The 22,103-nt window shown below is 34.5% G+C and overlaps 1 protein-coding gene across 1 annotated transcript; it reads left to right on the top strand.

Annotated features, from left to right (window-relative positions):
- Nucleotides 1-352: 352 nt before the first annotated feature.
- Nucleotides 353-18,585, top strand: LOC133189973 (peptidyl-prolyl cis-trans isomerase G-like). The gene is made up of 22 exons (XM_061325426.1): nucleotides 353-419; nucleotides 604-678; nucleotides 787-894; nucleotides 2,048-2,092; nucleotides 2,545-2,632; nucleotides 2,901-2,930; nucleotides 3,109-3,254; nucleotides 5,844-6,000; nucleotides 8,516-8,641; nucleotides 8,913-9,024; nucleotides 9,248-9,471; nucleotides 9,949-10,353; nucleotides 11,389-11,502; nucleotides 12,454-12,609; nucleotides 12,771-12,854; nucleotides 13,254-13,650; nucleotides 14,010-14,069; nucleotides 14,213-14,322; nucleotides 14,438-14,818; nucleotides 15,106-15,243; nucleotides 16,526-17,005; nucleotides 17,262-18,585. Exons 1-22 carry the CDS (start codon nucleotides 356-358, stop codon nucleotides 17,608-17,610), a joined length of 3,849 nt encoding a protein of 1,282 aa, XP_061181410.1. The 5' UTR covers nucleotides 353-355; the 3' UTR covers nucleotides 17,611-18,585.
- Nucleotides 18,586-22,103: the final 3,518 nt, after the last annotated feature.

Below are 22,103 nucleotides of genomic sequence, written 5' to 3'. Positions count from 1 at the left end.
TGGGGTGTGCCCAACCTGTTTGTGTGATCAGAAGGTGTAGTTAAGTTATATTTATAAATGAGCCAGGTTAAAAACACACACACAACAAAATACCCCCCCCCCCCCAAAAAAAAAAGAGCTGTATTAGCAACTTTTTCTATAACTTAAGCATTTTTTATTGGGGAGAAGGGATTAAGGAAGGGATGGACAGTAGGATGGGGTTTTTACATGTGCTCATAGCCTAGCTCATACATATATGCTCTGAAGATTTTTAACTTATGGGTCAATAAATCATAGATCTATTTTAAAGACTGACACTATAAAAGTAATTCCTGAGGTTTATTTTTATACAATCACATAGCTTTATTGTTGCAGGATGACCACATCAGCTGGTTATAAACCACGGTGCTTCCTGGACATCGAGATCGATGGAAAGTCAGGTAAATTAAAACCAAATTATTTACAATAATAAATTATTTGTATAAACAAACATATTTGCTCTGAATACCTTTTAATATAAGCTGCAGCTTGTTATTCTAGAAGCTAGTGTTCCGAAGCAATTCTTAAAAGTTTTGTTTCTTTATTATTACTTCTATACATTGAGATTTTTCTGCTTTCTTGTAGAAGGAAGAATTGTGTTCGAGTTATTTGCTGATGTTTGTCCCAAAACCTGTGAAAATTTCCGTTCACTATGCACAGGTGAGAAAAATGTTACTGTTTATTGGCATATAATTTTCGAGACATTGAGTAAAATATATATGTATTTAAGCAATAAATAATGGATTTCCCTGTGATATTTGTTTTCAGGAGAGAAAGGAGTTGGACAGAAGTCGGAGGTACCCCTCCACTACAAGGGAGCCCCAGTTCACCGTGTGGTTAAGGACTTTATGATACAATCAGGCGATTTCACCAAAGGTAATCTTAGTAATATTTTGAAAGAAATTCTTCTTACTGAATAATATCCTTGGATATATCAGGGTTGTGGTTAACTTTTGAAACCTCAGGAGCCATGTGGGCTCCTAACTTTTCAAATTTTACGGGCCCACAGTGTGATCCACGGGCCCACATTATATGTAAATTAAAAATAACAACAACAAAAATCCTGATTTTTTAAACCGATTATTTTTTAAATTCCTGGTATCAATATGTTCGCTGTTTTTGAATTTTCGTCAGGTTTTCTCTTTTCTAAAAACTGAGATCCATTATTATGTTTGTTACATTTTGTAGTGTTTAACCATACAACTAAAGCGTCTGTGGTTTAACAAGGGGGCATATTAAATAATAAATTGCATACAACCTGTGATGAAGTTTGATTCCAAATTTTTATTGTGTGCATTTGACACGATAATTCAAATTCATTCTATGACTACTGTCACTAGTCATGATGGAGTGTCTGGCAACCATGGCCAATTGTTACATTTCTATAAGAACAATCTCAAATGTTTGCTCTTGTATCATCAAATTTAACAAAGATCACAAATTTAACCGCTTCAATAAATTGCATGTTTGATCAGTCATATGCATGTTTGACTAATATGCTTGCATGTGACACAAATAATATAGGTTAGTAGATAGTTTTCTTAAAACTGAACATACATACAAATCTAAAATGTGATTATGTTCCGGAAAAAATCGTTCGCCATGTGGGCGACCAGATTTTTTATATCTAATTGCCCACAGCAAATTTTACTCGCATTTGCAAGTGGGTGAGTCCACAACCCTGTATATGGTTTTGTTAGAAACTGAAATGATATATAATGATGGAACTATACAATAGAAAGTAAAAGTTTTTTAATTGCTATTGTTTTCTCCAATACCCAGCGCTTTACACTAGGATGAACTTGTTTTAGAGAGATTTCATTTCTATGATTCAATGTCTAGATGGAGTGATCAATTCAAGATTATAGATAATTGAATAGAGAGATTGTTCACAAATTTTATAATTCTGGTTCCTAATTAGTGACTGCAGATTTGATTTACTAGTGGCTAGTGAAAATTGATGATAAAATCTTATATTTCTGTTCATGTATTATATATCTGAGAGTCATTATATACATGTACATTACAGGTGATGGTACTGGGGGAGAGTCTATATATGGAGGGATGTTTCCAGGTAAGTTAACATGGTTTTCATATAGAAAAGTTCAAGTATATGTGTATGATTATATCCTGATCAAACGAAGGAATTAAATGTTGGTGGGGATGGGAGTGTATAAGAAATATGCAGGTATCACCAAATCCATCTGTATGCATCATGTTCTGTCCAGATGATAACTTTGTAAAGGATCAGTAGAAGCGCAATTAAAAATTGTGTCACATGGATTTTTCTCATTAATTAATTGAATTTCATTCTGAAAGTTGCTTTAAAAACATAGTTTTGTCATTAAAAGTCCTTAATTTGCTATAATTTTACAACTGTAGTGTTAAATTGTGCTATCATCCTCAGCAATAACATAATTTCTTTATCTTGACCTCTTTAACATAAGGTTTCTATTCAGACATCTTGAAATGAAACAAATCTTTTCCAATTTTCTTTTTGAATTGTCCAATTTGTGTTTTTTTAAGATGAGAATTTTGTGTTGAAACATGACAAAGAATTTCTTCTGTCCATGGCAAATCGTGGAAAAGACACAAATGGCTCCCAGTTTTTCATGTAAGTATTTGTACTATAAATTGTTTTTAAAAAGTTTTCATGAAATTGTAAGTTATGCTTTTCTGCATCTTTATTCTTTCTAAAAGACACAACGACAATCTGTAATAATGTATAAATAAACTGTAAATATTCATTAAGCAGTGTACCTATAAAGCTTCTGTGATAGTTTAAAAAACATGCATATGTCCAACAATTTAGTCAGTTAACTGGTCTAATCAGTTGCTATTTTCTCTTTCATGGGTTTTGACAATTGGCCTTTCTTCATCAGAACAACAAAACCTGCACCACATCTTGATAAGTAAGTTTGTCTACCTTTTTAAAGGAAATTTTAACATTATCCACTTTTACTGTGATTCATTTTTGTTATTTCAGAAAACTGAGAAATACTTTAAGACTGTGAATAATTGACGAAATATAAAACCATCATCCTTTCGTTTGCCAGAGATTGACAATTTAATTGATATATATGATTTTAGCAAGCACACAGTTTTTGGACATGTAATCTTTGGTCAAGAAGTGGTCAAGAAGATTGAGAATTTAGAGACAGATGAAAAAAGTCGCCCAAAGGTTGATGTGAAAATTGCCAACTGTGGAGAATTAGTTCTTCAAGTAAAACCCAAAGGTAGATATTGGAGATTTATTTAGCCAAAGGCTTGATTACAGAAATTTTCAGAATGTTCCTATATACTGAAATTTTTCATCTTGATCTTTTTGAGTATTAAGTCCAACAATTAAAATAGAATATTCTCCTAATTTATATATAAAGTAAATGATTTACATTTGCATTGTACAAATATAGTGGCGTATATTCCATATAGGCAAAAAGGCTGTAGCCTACATATCATTTTCTCAGAGATAAAAATTTGGTTGAATAAAGGGGCAGGAAGTTGATAATAAATCATACCTATTAATTTTATTTTGTTGCAAATGCCCAAAAAACAGTCTTAGCAATCCACACTTTTATACCTATCCAATTATGTTTACAGTTTTGCTTTATATTTAAGGACAAAACTATTCCCATAGCTGGAATTTTTTAAGCCAAAGTTCAAGTGTTATTAATATCAAGTCTGTATCAGAAAATTTCATTGAAAGCAATAAGTGCAGGAAATGAAATTGATAACTTGAAATATATTTGGTTAGTAGGAAATTAAACGTATTGTTCGAATTTTGATTAATAAGTAAGGAGGTTTCCATATTTTCTAAGCAGAGTACCGTATTTGGCTGAATATAATACGCACTTTTTTCCGAAAATAATTTTCTGTGAGAAAGGGGTGCGTATTTTACACCACAATGGGATTTTGATAGGTTTTTCTTTCATATGAAACACGGCTTTCATACGCACATACCGTAGTATTACCTAGAGACTTATGCAATTTCTTGCTGTTTATCGCCGTATTTAAAACTTCGGAAAGTTATTGTTGGAATGTAGGCTTTGTTAAAAATGTTATATTTATAACCTTTTGATAGTTAAATTAAATTTAAAAGCAAGCTAAAATTAATTTGAGCTGCATGTTCATCGTCTCCGTGCAGGCCGCCATTAACGATGTTATTTATAGATGTTCACACATTCCTTTGCCACGTGCTTCCGTAATCATAGTACACATGTACCTAATCAGTCAGACACTCGGTCACTCAAAAAAGTAATAAGTCAATTTTTAATGAAATACAATTAATTAAAATTTAATTTTAGGTTTTGAATAACTCAGTGAAAATTCATTTCAACATAAACACCCCTCTATACGTCCCAATGAATGGAAGCCAATGTTGTGAACACGTGCGCTTGTCACTTGATTACCCCTCAACACCCCTCCAGGCAATTAAATTGTTTACCGACTCCAAAGGATTGTTTTTACAGTTAGAGCACTGATTATTTACTGCCCCTATTAATGGCTTTGATTAATTTCTTTGTTAAAAATCAGGGGTTGGTTTATGATCTTTCGTAGGTATAAGCGTGTGTTGATTACGACACATTAAACAGTTAATGCTTGTTAAATGTAATTTTACTTTATCTTATATCGACCTCGTGTTAAAATGATTGAGAGTTAAAAAAGGAAATATGAAGTATGTTGAAACATATTATCATTTACTCGTGCTCTGTAGAAAATAAGATATCCACGAAGATTACCTCGATGTATGAAGACATATATCCCATTTTTGTACATCATTTTTCACAGCTTTGGAGGTGTGTTGTTAACTACACTTTACACGCTTGTTAAATTTTAATTTTAATTTTATAACATCAGCTATGTATTTAATTAATTAATTTCAAGGTCAAAAGAGGAAAATCGTAGTCTACGAATACTTTGATGTTGCAATATCGCTTGCCCTGTTAAATTTACATAATTTTCAACATGATTACCTTAAACTAAAAATAAATACGTGCTTTGTTGAAATAAAATTATTTCCACAAAGAATAGTTAGAATACGGCGACGTATAATTTCAATATCACCGCATGCTAAAAAAAAAAAAAATTATAAACTCTGTTAATACTTTAATGCAACATTATATCGTGCTTTGTTAAAATAAATAATTTCCTGCAGATTGCCGTGATATGGAAAGTCAAGATTAAGAAATAAAAAGGCATTTGAATAAAATATCGTGTTCTGTAAATTTTCGGCACTTTATCTCCGCGCCGATTTTCATAGCAAATTACTGCGATTTTCAAAAGTTCAGAACACCGCTTGGTAAAATTTTCTGCTGCGTATAATACAACCGAACTGCGTTTTTTCCCCCCGTTTCATGCTCAAAAAGGGGGGTGCGTATTTTACACCAATGCGTATTATATTCGGCCAAATGCGGTAAAAGGATAAGTTAAGAGTTCTCAGTTTTGTTAAGTGGTTTTCATATCACGATATAAACTGAAAACATGTCTACAATATTATTTTTACTGGTTAAATTAAAATTGTAGATGTCTAGGTTTGCAAAAATGCTCCCTTTGACCCCCCCCCCCCTCCAATACCTATCGAGAGTTGCCTACCCACACTTTGCACCTCAGGTTAAATCTGTGACTTCACACTAGCCTACACATTAGCAGAAAGGAATATGCGCCACTGAAATATGCAAAGTCAGCACATTGCATCATTTATTTATTCCAAATAAATGTAAATCTATTTTTTCATTCCATAATCAGATTGAACGTGAGTATTAATGGTGTATGATTATGGCATCAAAGTTACCTTTCACTGTTATCTTTTCCTTTGATGACAATAGCTAAAAAGAGAAAGAAACACTCGGAGTCAGAAGCCAAGAGTTCTGATGAGTCAGATGAGTCATCTTCAGAAACAGAGAAAACCAAAAAGAAGAAGAAGAAACACAAAAAAGAATCCAAAAAGAAGAAGCACAAGAAGAGAAAAAAAGAGGAAGAAAGGTACACAAAGAATTTGATCAGATTTTAAGTTATTTTAATGTACAGTAAATCATATTAAGGCCCTGTATCATGAAAATAATTTTATATTATAATCATGTAGCATCAACCAATTTAAGAAAAAATACATCCATGTTCTTGTTTAGATCTTCAAAACTCAAAATATGATCACCTTCATTGGTGGAGGTTCAAGTAATGCTTAAAAAGATTTTAAAATTGCACCATAATAAATTTAGAAATTGCATGCTGTTTAGATATTTTAATTTTTCTGCAAATGAAATGTCACCATTGATTTAAAAAAAAGTGGGTCTGGGGCTTGCTATTAAAATTTCTGTGGAATTCATTTGAAAAGAGCAAGGGCCACTTAGGGCCTTTTTTGGCCCTGTAAATTTCTGAAAAATCAAAATTGCATAGTTTTAGTCGACAAGGCAATAAATATTACTTGAATACTTGGTGACTGAATTCCTACTAAAAATGACGTAATTTTCTTGCTAGTCAATGCATTATGACGTCATGAATTGCGTCATTATTCACATATCCTGTATATTTCTTCAGAAATGGCCAAAATATGAGGGCCGTTCAAAAATTAAGCGGACTCTGCTATTATTTACTCTTATAGACGTCATATAGAATTGAAATTTCACAGGAACATATTTCTTCAAAATTCCAATAAATTCTTGGTAAAATTTTTTGACTTTATTTAATATCTGATAAAATTATTGCCGTTGTGATACAGCTGATGATGATATACGGAGCACGGCAAAAATGTTGAAAACCAAACATGCGGTATCCAAAATTTTATTCATTTTTTCCCCATATTTCACGATATTATTCAACAATTTTCTGTAAAATTTCTTTTTATTGTTTTATTATTAAGTATTTAGATTTCTGGCATAATATTTGAAGTACTAATAGAAATATTGTAATTTTTCTCCGATGTGACCCCTATGAAATCAACTGCAAAAAATGACGTCTCGTGATTTGACGGAGCAGCGCACTTTTATCAAATAGTGAATCATGCAGGGAAAACGCAAATAGAGACCCAAAATAATCCTAATGAAACATGTAGTAAACCAGAGGAATATCCGACACATCTCTACAAAATGTAATAAAGAATTTTAGACTGTTAGACCTCAGTCAAAAGGCAATCCGGGAGGGATGGAAGAAGTTCATCGACAAAACACTGATCTGGGCTGTTAAGAATGTGATTGAGATCGACTGACGTCAAACTTTACTTCAGAAATATCTGCAGTTTTTTGGGTTTAACACAAACTAAAACACACAATAATAGTTTTATAGTTTTTAAGAGTTTTATGGATGTTTATTCTGAGTGGATAAGGTAATCCAAACTATACAGTATCAAATACTAAGGGAAAATATTGAGAAAATGAAAACTCCCATTTTTTTAAATGCCCTTGACGTTGAAAGTTTACTGCGCCGTGACTTCATGATATGTCCTGTTAAATCACTTGAAATTGGTACCAATTTACAATATTTTGATATGAAATTTTGATGATCATATCTGAAAAGATTCTTTTATATTATATATGACTTTTTGCTTGATTATGTCGTCAAATATATTTTCTGTGCAACAAGTCCGTGTAATTTTTGAACGGCCCTCGTATGATGATATTTTTCAATATTTCATATACAGCACAACCTTCGATCCAAAATGTGCAAATATATAATGAAAGAACTGCTCACTAAGAATATAAAACATACTTTAATTTTTGGATCGAGGGGTGTGCTCATACTGTAATTCTTTGTTGAAGGTTCTCAAATTCACCTGTTTTCTGCAAAATTCAAGAACATTGCAATTTCACACAACATGTTTTCCAGTACCTGGACTCTTTAGAGGAAACTTTGATATACAAACTGAAAGAGCCAAGTCTCTACTTTATATTGATGTTGATAAAGTGACATATTGTGTTAGTGGATAAATTGGTTTATCTACAGGGCCATTTTATGCACAAAGTGAACCTACCTCTTTAGATGACATTGTACATGTAGCACATGTTTCAAACTATAAAGGGATAATGGATGTTTTATACAAGTTCATACCATATTATTTTAAAAAGTGGACTCAAATATTTGGATTTGAGACCATGTCAACATTGACATTTGGAAAGTGTAAGAGTTTAAATTTCTGACATAAAAATATGGAATATATTAGGTCTGTGTAATCCATCCAGAGTTACATACTTTATCTGTTGTAACAAGGCTAGGTCATACCACCATATGATTGAGACATTTCTGTACATGATCAGAAATGAAAAACAGTCAAACATTGTTATCTCAAACATAATGGAACCAAGAATAAACTTCAAGATATATGAGAAATTGAGATGACAAGGTTAAAAAACAGAGAGAAAAAGTGGTTTGGATTCCAAATCACCTTGACATATCCCTGGTATTCCAGATATTGGTGTTCGAGATAACGAAGTTCAAATGTATATTACTTGTGGATTTTCTCAGAGTATTAACATATCAAGATTGTATTATTGATTGTCTTACTTAGTGCTAAGAATGAGCAGAAAGAAGAGGAAATCACCACAGTGTTTGCTCAGATTCGTCCGGATGAAATTCCTGATGTTCCTCAACAGAAATTCTTAAGCAGGTTCAACAGAGAGGAGGAAATGGAAAAGTATTTCATTTATCTACCATTGCTACTAAAAAAAATAGAAAACTTCTTAACATTCAAATAATAAATTCAAATTCAAAGATAAATTCAATTGAATTTGATGAAAGAAAATTCATAGACCACTTAAAGAAGTGATAAATCTGATTTTATGAAATTTAAAGGACTTTGATTCAAAGTATGAAATGCCTTATGCTTAATTTTTGCATAGAAATACATACTGTTTAATGTGGTATTTTCTATGTGATGAAGGTTATAATTTATGTTCATTGAACAGAGAGAAGTCCCCTCCAGGCTATGGCAACCGTCGGAGAATTGATAGGATCCCCTATGGAAACAAGCCCAAATTTACAGCCAGTGGGAGAAAGATAAAAGGCCGTGGCACATTGGTTAGTCTTTAGATCAGAAAAAATATGTTAACCCGTCAGCCTTAAGAGTACTTTTGGAAAAACAAAATGACTTTTCAGAGTATTCATATGTATGAAATAAATCTAGGGTCTATCAAGTACAAGTTTTGAGACAAGTTTTGGGATTTTTTTCGGAATTTGGTGTTACTGATTTTAACATATTTATGCACATAAGTAAAGCGTGTGATATTGTTGATAATTACAGAGATACAGGAGTAGGAGTAGAAGTGAAACACCGCCACACTGGAGGCAAGCAGTGGAAACACGACTGAGATCTACCCAACAACAGCAGCAGCAGCCCTACCCAGGGGAGGATCAAGGTCGAGAAGAGAGGTGGACGAGGGGCGAGAGAATGAATGATCGGAGGGACAGACAGCCAATGAGGGAGAGGCACATACAGGAAAACAATCAAGAATCAAGGAGGAGGAGGTTAAACATTTAATCTTTAGTTAAAGGACTTGTTTTTAATTGTGATTCTGAGTTAAGAAATTGGGAGGCATCAAGAATCAAGGAGGAGGAGGTTAAACATTTAAGCTTTAGTTAAAGGACTTGTTTTTAATTGTGATTCTGAGTTAAGAAATTGGGAGGCATATTGTCTTGGAACTTCACAAGACATGTTGTCTTGAGATGTTATATGTGTTAAAAACTATATGTAGTTCAAGATCATGTATAAAGGTTAGATAGAAAATTGTAATGTTGGGAATGTGCCAAGTGCATCAACTGTGTTTCAAGAATTTTATCCGTCAATCTCTTCGTTTTATGTTCCTGATATTCAAAATTGATAGTCACATGAAAACAAACATGAAATAGGTATGCATATGATATAAAGAAGTAATTCTTATTTTATAGAAATAAATAAGGAAATTCCATAAAATTACATTATAACAAAGTACCAATATATGATAGGGAAGACAAGCCAGAGAGAATGGAAGATGACAAGAAGTTGAGGCAGGACAGATCTGACAAGGTGTCAAGGAGGGATAGACAGGAATCGATGAGAGAGGACAGATCTCCTGATAGACATAGAGACAGAGAGACTGACAGAGGGACAAATAGAAGGCAAGACAGGGAGTTTGAAAGAGAGAAAGACAGAGGAACAAATAGAAGGCCAGACAGGGAGGCTGATAGAGAGAAAGACAGAGGAACAAATAGAAGGCCAGACAGGGAGAGTAATAAGAGGAAAGACAGTATGGAGGAAAGGAGAAAGAAAGAGAGAAGCCCTTCCTCAGAGGGTGAAGTTTCTGATGATTCCTCACCTCCCAGACAGAGGGAGAGGGATAAGTCTGGTATCAGGAATAGAAACAGGAACAGGTATGGGATTTGTTTTTATGTTAACATTGCTGTCTTCTTTTATTATGTCTCCTAAGTGACCTAGATAATGTGTCACCCAAATGACCGATATGTCACCTGAGTGACCTAGATGATATGTCACCTGAGTGACCTAGATGATGTGTCACCTGAGTGACCTAGATGATATGTCACCTGAGTGACCTAGATGATATGTCACCTGAGTGACCTAGATGATGTGTCGACTGAGTGACCTAGAAGATATGTCATCTGAGTGACCTAGATGATGTGTCGACTGAGTGACCTAGATGATGTGTCACCTGAGTGATCTAGATGATATGTCACCTGAGTGACCTAGATGATGTTTCACCTGAGTGACCTAGATGATGTGTCACCTGAGTGACCTAGATGATGTGTCACCTGAATGACCTAGATAATATGTCACCCGAATGACCTTGATGATGTGTCACTGAGTGACCTACAGTGTCGTTGATGACCTATTGCTATTCCTTCCTGTTTACTGTCTTTTGACACCTGTGTCATTTGGTTGTACACTATATAAGATACTTCAGCTTCTCTGAACCGGCTTTACCAATATACATGTATTAAATTTAGGGATGACAACAATTAACTAGTTAACCTATAAATCTGATTGTTTTGGTCCCTTTCGGGCCCTGAGAGGCTAGGCCAATCCTATCAAAATTTATGCAATCTTACGTTATTTCTTTATGGATGAACACTTAGCAGTAGACTGGTATGTATGATTATGATGAACAATGTGCCCAGTGATAAAATGATGACCTCTGGACTCAGGGTTACTAAAATGCATTTCATCTTCTTCTTATTCCTGGACATCTTATAGGCAAACTTGGGAAATATTATATTATATAACAAACTCCTCCACTAACTTATAATATTTTTCTTCTTTTTGATGTGGACTTTTTCATTTGATCCTCAGACATTTGAACAAGGTCTGGAATAATGAAAGCATGACATTTTTTTCCTCAGAATAATAATTTTTTGCTTGTATTACATGTCAAATTGAATTGGATGTTGTAGATCTCCAGATGATTATAGAGAGAGGAGGCGGAACTCGGAGCGAGACGGCAGACGACTAGAGGTCAGGCCAGGTCCCCAGAGGTCATCCACTCAAGACAGACGAAGGAGATCAAGGTAAAAATAATACACTTATAAATGACAAGACAGACGAAGGAGATCAAGGTAAAAATAATACACTTATATTTTAAAAGCAGTATACAGGTGACTCTAGATACTTTGAAGTCCATGGGATGACAGAAAAACATTGAGAGTTTGACGTTTCAAGAGTCAAAATTTCCAGGTTATTTGATTGGTTTTAAAATCAGTCCAACTGGAAGAAATTTATTCTTATTCACAAAAGTGAAAAAAATAGACATTTACTTTATTAACAATATTTTTCTAAAAAGTGTTAATATTGTATAAATAGAGGCATACATGTATATGATATTCAATCAAGTTTGTTGTATTTACTTATAACTGTGTTAAAGAGTTCAATGCCATGGTCATGGGCTTTCACAACACAAAAAAAATGTTCATTTTTAACTTTCATATTTTCCCAAATTATCTTTATTCGTTTGATATTAATGATTTTAAGTGCTGGTGATAATTAGTTGATAAGTATTGTATCATTGACATTTCTAGAAACATCCTGTCACATTTCTTCACCTGGAGTTATTTCATTGTCCAGGTAAAGATGCTAATTAGGTCAACTTAGGAACCCATAGCTACTTCGAGGTATCGAGGGTAAATTACATTATAATATGCATTAGGAGACTATGTTTTGTCTTTGAGAGATGAAGGGTTTTGAGAGATTTAGAGTTCAAGAAATCAAGAGTAAATATGCTTAGGTACGTAGGAGAAAAAAAATTGGGACCAGAAACTAAGTACGAGAGATCAAGAACTTACAGAGATCAATGTTCGAGCCATTAAGAGTCACCTGCATGTAACATTTGGCATGGGAAAAAAACATTATTTGGTTCTTGCCAATTTAGATTGATTTTAAGATTGTATTCAAATGAAGATCAAATTCTATTTTATATTTACAAAACCTTTTCAAATAATCTCTTTTTACCTAATTTGTTACAGCTCAGAAGATTCAGATAAAAGATCAAGGTCAAAAGAGAGGATGCGTAGAAGGTCAAGGTCAGATTCCAGGAGCAAGGCCAGGAGAAGATACAGCTCAAGTAGAAGTAAATCAAGTTCACGGTCACGAAGTCTCGAGAGAAAACCTCCACCTGGAAGGTAGGCATGTCAAGTTTTGTTCTTTTCATCTCCGGTCTTACAATACCATATATACATTTAAACATTTACTCTAAAGTATGTTGTGTTATTGCCTTAAGTACATGTAGAGTATGTCTTAATATACCTATTTAAGAAGCCACACACAAATTTTGTATTTATAGATTTATTAAGAAGAAATCAGAGAGTCCTCCCCCAACACACTGGAAACCTGGTCAGAAGTCACTGAGTTCAGACTCGCGCAATAGGTAAATTACACTCACCCTAAGTTATAACTCGCACAACTAGTCAGTGAGGTTTACCTTAAGTTCAGACTCACACAACAGGTACATGTAAGTAACACTCACCATAATTTATAACTCACACAACTAGTAAGTGAGGCTTACCCTAGGTTCAAACTCACACAACAGGTAAGTAACACTCACCATAATTTATTACTTGTGCAACAAGTCAGTAAGGCTTACCATGAGTTCAAACTTCTGCAACAGGTCACTCAGAAATCCTGAACAACAAAGGAAAATTTCTCAGACACTGAAAAAAATTTTTATTCAAGAAATTCATGTACATAGATTTGCTGAGAGTTGCTGAAGTCATTGATCCTTTTTATTGTGATGTGTACTTGAAATGAAATTTTGTTTGCTTGTTAGGGATCAGCCAAATTCCTCTAGAGTTAATGGTGGACCGAACAGTTCCAAATATAGTCCACCTAGACGAGAAAACCTGGAAGAACGAAGAGAGATCCGGGAAAATGAATTTAGAAATGACAGCAGAAGATCTCCAGATAACAGGGGATCTGACCATCCAAATAAACCCACTGAAATTCTGCAGCAAAGTAGAATACAGTATGACTTGGAGAAGAAGGAAGTCCCCATCAAGGCCCATCCAGTGAAGTCATTAAATGATTCTAAGCAAAGGAGGTCAAGGTCATCATCCTCTAGCAGATCTAGGTCAAGGTCAGATGATTCAAGAAGTTCTTCATCTAGTTCAGGTGAATCTGATGATGGTGGTATTGCTGAAGAACAAAAGAAAGAAAAGAAAGTTGAGGTATTCAAATTGTTTGTGACAGTTTTGAATCAGAATTCAGTGACTAAGTAGGGATATCATAGGGTTCTCAAGTTTTACAAGGAAGTAGATTAGGAAAAAAGATTTTGTTGTTCAGAATAACATGTCTCTTCAGGTGATCTCTTATCTGGTTTTTACATCAGATAACAATAAAACTTTGACATATCAGTAGAAAAATTAATAGCACATTATAAAATACTTGTAATTATTTTGACCTTACCAAAAATTTAGCCGTTGTAACTGAACTCTGGAAATCACTTTATTATTACCATATTGTATCACAGTAAATGACATTTATTTGAGTGCAGATTTTTGATAGTTATATTGATTTCCTTACACAGGAGAGATTTAAATGGCAGCCACCCCCAGAACCAGAAGAAGAGTTTAAGCCCAGACAAAGGGTATTACATGTACTTCTATATAATTTTATACAAAATTTACTTCTATTTAACGTCTAATTGAAAATAAAACTATGATGTACAACATAAATGTATTTAATGTTAGCATGCTAGGTTTATGACATATTTTTACTGTTTGCTGATAGGCTTCTCATGCAGATACAAAAGAAGAGAGTGTACGGACATCATTAAGGATTAAAACTCCACCCCTGCCCCCACTGGGACAAGTGGCAGAAGCCACATCAGAACTAGCCAGGTAGTCAACAATAATCAGAAATACAAAACGCTTCAAAATGTTGTTTTGTTAAATAATGCTCTTTATTTGATGTTGAACTAATGAAGAATGATACCGTTGTTGGATTACTTTACAGAAGGAGCAACAGATGGGACATGCAGACAACTGACAGGCAAAGGAATTTAAGTGAGAAAAGGCCCAGTCCTCCCCCTATAGATAGAAAGCCGGTTAGTCCACGTAAATCTAGACGTTCTTCATCAAGGTCATCAACATCAAGCTCTGGTAGCTCCAGCTCACGTTCTCCATCACCTACAAGCAAGTTCTTGTATGGAGAAAGTGAAAATAAGAAGATCAGTGAACCTCTGAAATCATCTACCAATCAGCAAGCAGCAGCAGGAGGATTCAGTAAGGTGTTAACTAGTATGCTAGATATACCAATCCCAGCAGCACCTGAAAAATCGCCAGAAAAACAGAAGGAAGCAAAGTCTACTCTTGATGAGAGAATCAAAGACTTTAAGTGAGTGATGATAAAATTTGAACCAAATTAACAATGGTTTTGGCAGTAACTAAGTTGTTCTGCATGTTTGAAGAAAAAAAGCTTTTTAGTGAAAAACTGATTTATTTATTGAATATAAGTGATATTCTATCACAATGTGAAAGGATACCAAAGTGATATTCTCTCACAGTGTGAAAGGATATCAAAAATAGTTAGTTAGATTTATATTTCAGCCCATTATGCAATACCAGTAGTTCGTGATCATCAAAGGAGTGGCTTTCATTACTCTATTTGTAATTTTTTTCCAGTGTCAATGTGTCTAAATCAAAGGTGGAAATAGCAACACGAAGGACAAGATCAAAAAGCTCCAAATCCTCCTCATCTGACAGATCTAGCAGGTCAGGGTCACCTAAAACCTTTAAGACCAGACAGAGGTCACCTGAAAGGTAAAAGTCCAAATTACTCGAGGACTTGAATATGTATATGTTTCAAAATATGTTTTATTCCTTTTTACTAGGGATGTCAATTTTACTCGAACAGTTTAGTCGAATAGTCGGAGGCTTTAGTCGAACAATTGTCGAGTACTCGTTGAAATTTAAATTAATTTTTTCATGTCATTTTTACAGACTGCTTATACAATATTTAATCTACACTATTACCATTTCTGAATTGTAAGCATTTATGTATTAATAAATGCATGTATCTAATGCATTTGATTTCAAATATAGTATTTACTGCACATTTTATCTCAATACAGGCTATCAGACGTTCGCTTTTGTCCTTTCTTTTAATGACGCTAGTACATGTACCCGTTATTGATCAATTACCTGAGGCCATTTGAACAGGTCTTGTTTGTGACCCGTGACTGGGAAACTCTTATAAAAACATAGACAGCTTGTGATCAATTTTAATAATGAGATTTTGTGCAAACAATCAAAGCAATCTTGAAATGACTGATATTAATATCAGAAAGAACCACCATTAATTTACGCTCATAACTGACCCCCAATCTACGTGTATTTACAAATATGTAAAAGCTGTTTTATTATTCTTAATTATTAATTGTTACGCGAGACCTTATGGAATTACAGGCTGAAACTTAATAATTTGGATCTATCAAATCTAATAATTCTTGAAAGCCTTCTCCATTTACAACAATAAGAGGTAAACAATCCTTTATAATCATGTTTGTGATAGCCACATTTGTTTCCATCTCTGCATTTTGGCATCTTTGTGGAGAATTTACTAGCAAAGTTTCACTTGAAGATTTCAATATGTTTGATGAATGTCGGCATAAAATATGATACATGTATACGATCTGATGTTTCACTGTAGAATGCAAGTTCAGTTTCACATAACCATGATAACGTACATTTAACTGTTTCCTTTCCTGACATCTTGTAAAGTATGCCAAAATTGTAGACTTTGGATGCATGGTTGCCGAACAAAAATCGACTCTCAAATAATTGCCTATGATCTGTTAATCCTTATCCGGGGTTTTCACTCAAGAGAACACTGATCTGTTAATAAGTGAATTGGGCGGATCCAAATTTATTACCTTGAATTTAAGTTAACTTTTAAGTAGCGAATTTTTAACAAGTAATCGAGTAAGGATATTTTAGTCGATAGTCGGTATGATCGAACGATAGTCAAGTACTCGAATATTTGTTGACATCCCTACTTTTTACCTTATATATTCTATTGATTTGATTTATTTTTTTTCTACAGGAAGCAATCATCAAAATCTCCCATAAGATCTAATAGGAATTCTTTAAGGTCACCAGGGTCAGGAAGAAAAAGGTCTGGTAGTCCTCAACAGAAAAGATCGTCTGCAAATCGGTCGAGAAGTCCAAAAAAGCCAACATTTAGGAGATCAGTATCCCCAAGGAGATCCAAATCCCCAAGGAGGAGGTCATTTTCACCTAGAAGGTCAAGGGCTTCAAGAGGAAGATCAGTTTCACCAAGAAGAGTAAGGTCACCTAGAAGGTCAACATCAAGAAGAAGAAGGTCAACATCAAGAAGACGATCCATTTCACCCAGAAGATCCAGATCCCCAAGAAGATCATCATTCAGACGATCAATTTCTCCGCGCAGACGAGCCCCATCGTATCGATACAGGTCTCCAATAAGGAGAAGGCTGTCTCCTCGCCGTAGAAGTAGGTCAAGGAGTCGATCCAGAAGACGGTCTCCAATCAGATCCAGGCAGAGGTATATTCATTTAAAACTTATTGTTCTGCAGATGAATAACTTTTGTGTCATCATTTACTCCATATCAGATGATCAGCATTTTCAGGGCCAAGATTATAAATCCTTGTTATTTAAACAATAAAAGATATTTATATGCAGAAAATGACTTTTTAAATTGTGTCTTCCTACTTATATATGTGGTATCCTGGAGCTCCTTATTCAAACAAGACTCTTTATGAATCTTGCTAATAATATTTTACATCTACAATGCTTGTAGGTCTAGAAGTCGCAGTCGAAGAAGAGGGAGGAGTTCTAGTTCTAGAAGCAGAAGTAGAAGTAGGAGACGGAGCAGAAGTGGTAGTAGAGGCAGAAAGCGCAGCAGAAGTGGCAGTAGAGGCAGAATCCGTAGCAGAAGTGGCAGTAGAGGCAGAAAGCACAGTAGAAGTGGCAGTAGAGGCAGGAATCGCAGTAGAAGTGGCAGTAGAGGCAGAATGCGCAGCAGAAGTAGAAGTAGGCAGCGTAGCAGAAGTAGAGGACGTAGTGACAGTCCTAGAGGCAGACGGAGAAGTAGGAGTGGAAGTAGGCGGCGAAGTAGAAGCAGACGACGAAGTAGGAGTAGATCATAAATCAGCTGGAGATATTTTCACCAAAAATCTATTTGCTATGTTGATAGCAGTAGAAATAAGTATTGTTTGTAGAAGGTTGACCACTGGCTGATTTATAGTACAATTTTATAACATTTTATAGAATATGGCATATCAGCCATTAAGATGGAATTTTCTTCCATATTCTGATCTTTTATTTAGAAAGTTAATTAATTATGAGTGATGATCATCCATTCAATTTTTACAAGATATGCATAAATTGTACATAATGTACATAGGCAAACCTTTGCCTATAATGTGTACCACTGTCGTTTGGTAGAAACATGCTTTATTCTGTACCTACATTTGTCATTGTGTGAGTGTTTAGGAGTTTTACAAACTTAGGTGTCATGTACATTCATCTGTCTGGTCAGGAATTACTGGTTGTAAACCCAGTGACAACATCCCAGTGTGGTACATTTTGTGTACTTTCCTCTGTTTTGTTCAGTCACAGACATTTTATGTCCAAAGACTTTTAAATATTCTTGTATTGAAATATACAATGATTTTCAATTCCAGAATAATTTCTTAGACATTTTTCACAGTTGTCATTAAATAGTCCTCGTGTTCATGAGTGAATTAACTGTATGAAGAGATATATTTAAAAAAAAAAGCAGGCAATTTTTCATAAGAAACTTGTGTGCAGGGAGATATTGATCTCTGATATTTATCTCCAAAAAGATAATTTTCTTTTGTATCAACCTTTTCACTGTAAAAATTTGAATAATGGAAAACCATTATTGGTTGCTCAAAAGAAAAATATGTGAACTTTGGTTTTAAATTAATATACAGCACAACATTAAATGTTTTCAAACATTGAAATATTGATACTATCCTTATATTTCTTCTCCTCAAGAAATATTGAAAAATGAACAAATATTACAACATTTACTTTTTGGGTTTATTTTCCCTTAGAAATTTCTCTTTGACCCTTGGCACAATTTGTACACTGATATGAATGTTTTTCAATAAATTCACCAATTTCAAAGATTTTTTATTTTTGTTTTAATCAAGGAATTTAGACTGACATAGTAAAGCACACTATACACCATCATGGAATTAATCCCCTGTGCTTCAGGGCCTCAGCTATATTACTTTTATGGAATGGAGATGCACTTGGACATTAACTTTCAATGTATACTTAAAAGTCAAATTTTTCTCATCATAAACTTTTTAGCTCAACTGAGCCAAAGGCTTATCGTCATCTTAAACTTTTCAGAATTTCATCTTCTCCATAACCACAGGGTTAATTTCAACCAAACTTGACACCCTTGGTGGACACCATGAAGAGAATTCAAGTTAGTTCAAATGAAGGGCCACATCCTTTTTCAAGGAGAGATAATTAAGAATTAGTCAAAATTTATTTAAGGACATCTAAAAATCTCCAGAACCACTGAGCCAGAAAAGATGAAACTTTTGTGAATGCTTCATTACATAATTATGTAGATTCAAGTTTAATCAATTCATGACCCCTAGGGGTAGGGCCACAACAGGGTATCAAAATTTACTTTGAAATATACAGAAAAAATCTTTAAAAATCTTCTCAAGAACAGCAAAGCCATGATTAGTGATATAAATACAAAAACATCCTCAGGTAGTGTAGAATCAAGATTGTTAAAATCATGGCCCCCAGGGGTAGGGCGGGGCCACAATAGGAGATCAAAGTTTTATACATATATAGGACAATTTTTAAGATTCTTCCTTGTATGGACAGCAAAGTCATTTTAGTCATATTGATATGGGAGCATTCTCAGGTAGTTTAGATTCAAGTTGTTCAGATCAGGGCCCTCATGAATAGACTGAGGCTCCAATAGAGGATCAGAGTTTTACAAGAGTGTATAGGAAAAAATATTTTCAAGAGTGGCAAGACGACACAAAACCATATTAAAAGCAAACAATGCATAATACAAGCTTAATGGAATCTTGTCCTTTTTTAGCTCATCTTGACGAAGTTGAGATTGCTTATGCTCTATTGTCTGCATTGGCATCCCCGTTAAAGTTTTAGGAGAAAGTCCATTTCCAAGTAACTTTAAGTCCTACCATGACAGAATTTGCATGGATGATGCATCTAAGGATGGACAATACCAAACTTGCTTGGGATGCTGGATCTGATCTACTTTTTCCAGATGAGTGACCAGGTTAAAGTTAGGAGCAGATCCTTTCCAAGTAACTATAAGCCCTCCCAGGACCAAACTTGCATGGATGATGCATCTAGGGATGTACATGTACACTATCTAACCTGCTTTGGCTGCTGGATCTGACCTACATTTTCCAGGTGAGTAACTACTAACCCTACCTGGACTTGATTTGGATGCTGGATTTGACCTACATTTTCTGGATGAGTGATGAAGTTAAATTTTCTATTACATGTCCATTCCCAAGTAACTATAAGCCCTTTCTAGATGAGAATTGCTTGGATAATGCATCTAGGGATGGATACTACCAGGCTTACTGCAGATGCTGAATATGACCTATATTTTCCGGATGAGTGAAAAGGTTAAAAGTTTTTGGAGCAGGTCCATTCCCTAGTAACTATAATCCTTACTTATACAAAACTTGCATTTAAGGATTTACACTACTCAACTTGCTTCAGTTGCTGGATCTGACCTATATTTTCCAGATGAGTGACTATTAGCCTGAATGCAGACCAAATAAGCATGGATGATAAATCTAGGGATGGACAGTATTAGACTTGCTTCTGAATTTGACCTACATTTTCCAGATGAGTGAACAGGTTCCCAAGTAAATTAAGACCTATATGGACCAAACTTTAAAGGTGATGTTGCATTTACCAGACTTGCTCTGGATGCTGGATCTGATCTATATTTTCCAGATGAGTGACCTGTTCAAATTTATCAGTGCAGGTCTATTCTCAAGTCCTACCGAAACCATGGATAAGCACCTAACTAGAATAAATTTACTGTAAGATTTGCATTACTTATAGAAAACATTTGTCAATCTATGATTACCTATATTTTTAAATTATGAGCCCTAAGGTTAGGGTTTGGCCAAAATCAGAGATCCAAATTATACTTTATACAAATGTTAAGGAACAATATCTGCTCCATAAAAAAGAACCATTTTGATAGTATTGATATTAAAGCATTCCAATGTTGTGTAGATTCATGATTAGATGATAAATCATAGCTGTCTTAGGGTTGGATCTTGGTAAACAATATGGAGTCAAATTTGCTATGAAATTAAAGAGGGAAATATTTTAAAAAAGTCAACTTATGATGAACAGCAGGGTAAAGGTGTCTCAGGTGAGCATTGTGGCCCATGGGCTTCTTTTTTTAGCTCACCTCAACAAAGTTGTGGGAGCTTGGCATCAGCATCCCAGGTAAAAGTTTTTGGAGCAGATTTTGTTCTAAGTATTTCTTTGTTCTTTCTTGATTCTACTTGCATGGATGATTATCTGGTATGTTTCATTGTGTTCATCAGGTTTCAGATGCTGCATTTTCAGCCAATATTTTCTATGAAATTGACCAGGTTAATGTTTTAGGAGCAGTTTAAAGTTTTTGGAGCAGGTCTTATTCCCAAGTAACTATTTGGATGAGTTATAGTTTTTAAAGCAGGTACATTCCCAAGTAACTATTAGCCCTTCGGTGACTAAACTTGCATAGAGGAATGCACACTACCAGACTTGGTTCAGATGCTGGATCTGACCTACATTTTTCAGACAACTGGTCACGTTTTTGTAGCAGGTCTCATTCTAAAGTAACTATTAGTCCTTTGATGACCAAACTTGCATTGAGGATGCATCTAGGTCTGCACACTACCAGACATACTTTGGATTTGGATCAGATCTTTATTTTCCAGGTGATTGAAAGTTTCTGAGCAAGTCTATTCCAAAATACTTAAAAATCCTACACAGACCAAACTTGAATAAATGTTGCATCTAGGAATGTTTACTACCAGAATATTTGTTAAGTGTGAGACTTCTATTTTAAGGTCACCTGAGTCACTTATTGCTATCTGTTCTGTTTTCGTAATGCATTGTTTGTCATCTTTATAAGCTTTTGAACATTTCAGCCTCTTCTGGTCATCCAGTTTCAAACAATTTTGGTATACAGCATCTATGGGCAAAGGAGAAAAAAATGAATTTCATGATCCCTGGGGCTTGAGGGATGGGGCCAAAACCATTAAATATTTTGCAATTTTCAAAAATCTTCTTTACTCCTCGACATCAAGCATGCAGTCAAACTGTTGGCATGTGGCATGATTATAACAAGCAATGAGTCCTTTAGCAAAATTGCCATATTCAAGACCCCATGGTCAGGGGTTTTGGAGTTAGGGTGGGGCTCTTTTGATCATATAGCTCTCCTCTTGTATATTTAGCAAACAAACTAAGTGCATGGTTAAAATGAGTAAGGGTGTCTCTTCCAAAATTGAAATTTGAAATTCATGGCACCTGGGTCAGGGGTTCTGACATAAGGATGGGGTTCTGTTGATTACATAGTGCATTAGTTTTTTTT

The sequence above is a fragment of the Saccostrea echinata genome, unplaced genomic scaffold (genome assembly GCF_033153115.1).
Source record: "Saccostrea echinata isolate AGI-Se365-2 ecotype Australia unplaced genomic scaffold, CSIRO_AGI_Sech_v1 ptg000020l, whole genome shotgun sequence".
NCBI lineage: Eukaryota > Metazoa > Mollusca > Bivalvia > Ostreida > Ostreidae > Saccostrea > Saccostrea echinata.
The sequence above is the reverse complement of the archived record's forward strand: the minus strand, read 5'-3'. Positions and strand labels throughout refer to the sequence as shown.

Excerpts from the sequence above, each read along its gene's own strand:
- LOC133189973 (XM_061325426.1), top strand. The coding sequence starts at position 356 with ATGACCACATCAGCTGGTTATAAACCACGGTGCTTCCTGGACATCGAG. Across the intron at positions 679-786 it reads TTTCCGTTCACTATGCACAG|GAGAGAAAGGAGTTGGACAG; the intron begins GTGAGAAAAATG and ends ATTTGTTTTCAG. Across the intron at positions 14,070-14,212 it reads AGTTTAAGCCCAGACAAAGG|GCTTCTCATGCAGATACAAA; the intron begins GTATTACATGTA and ends GTTTGCTGATAG.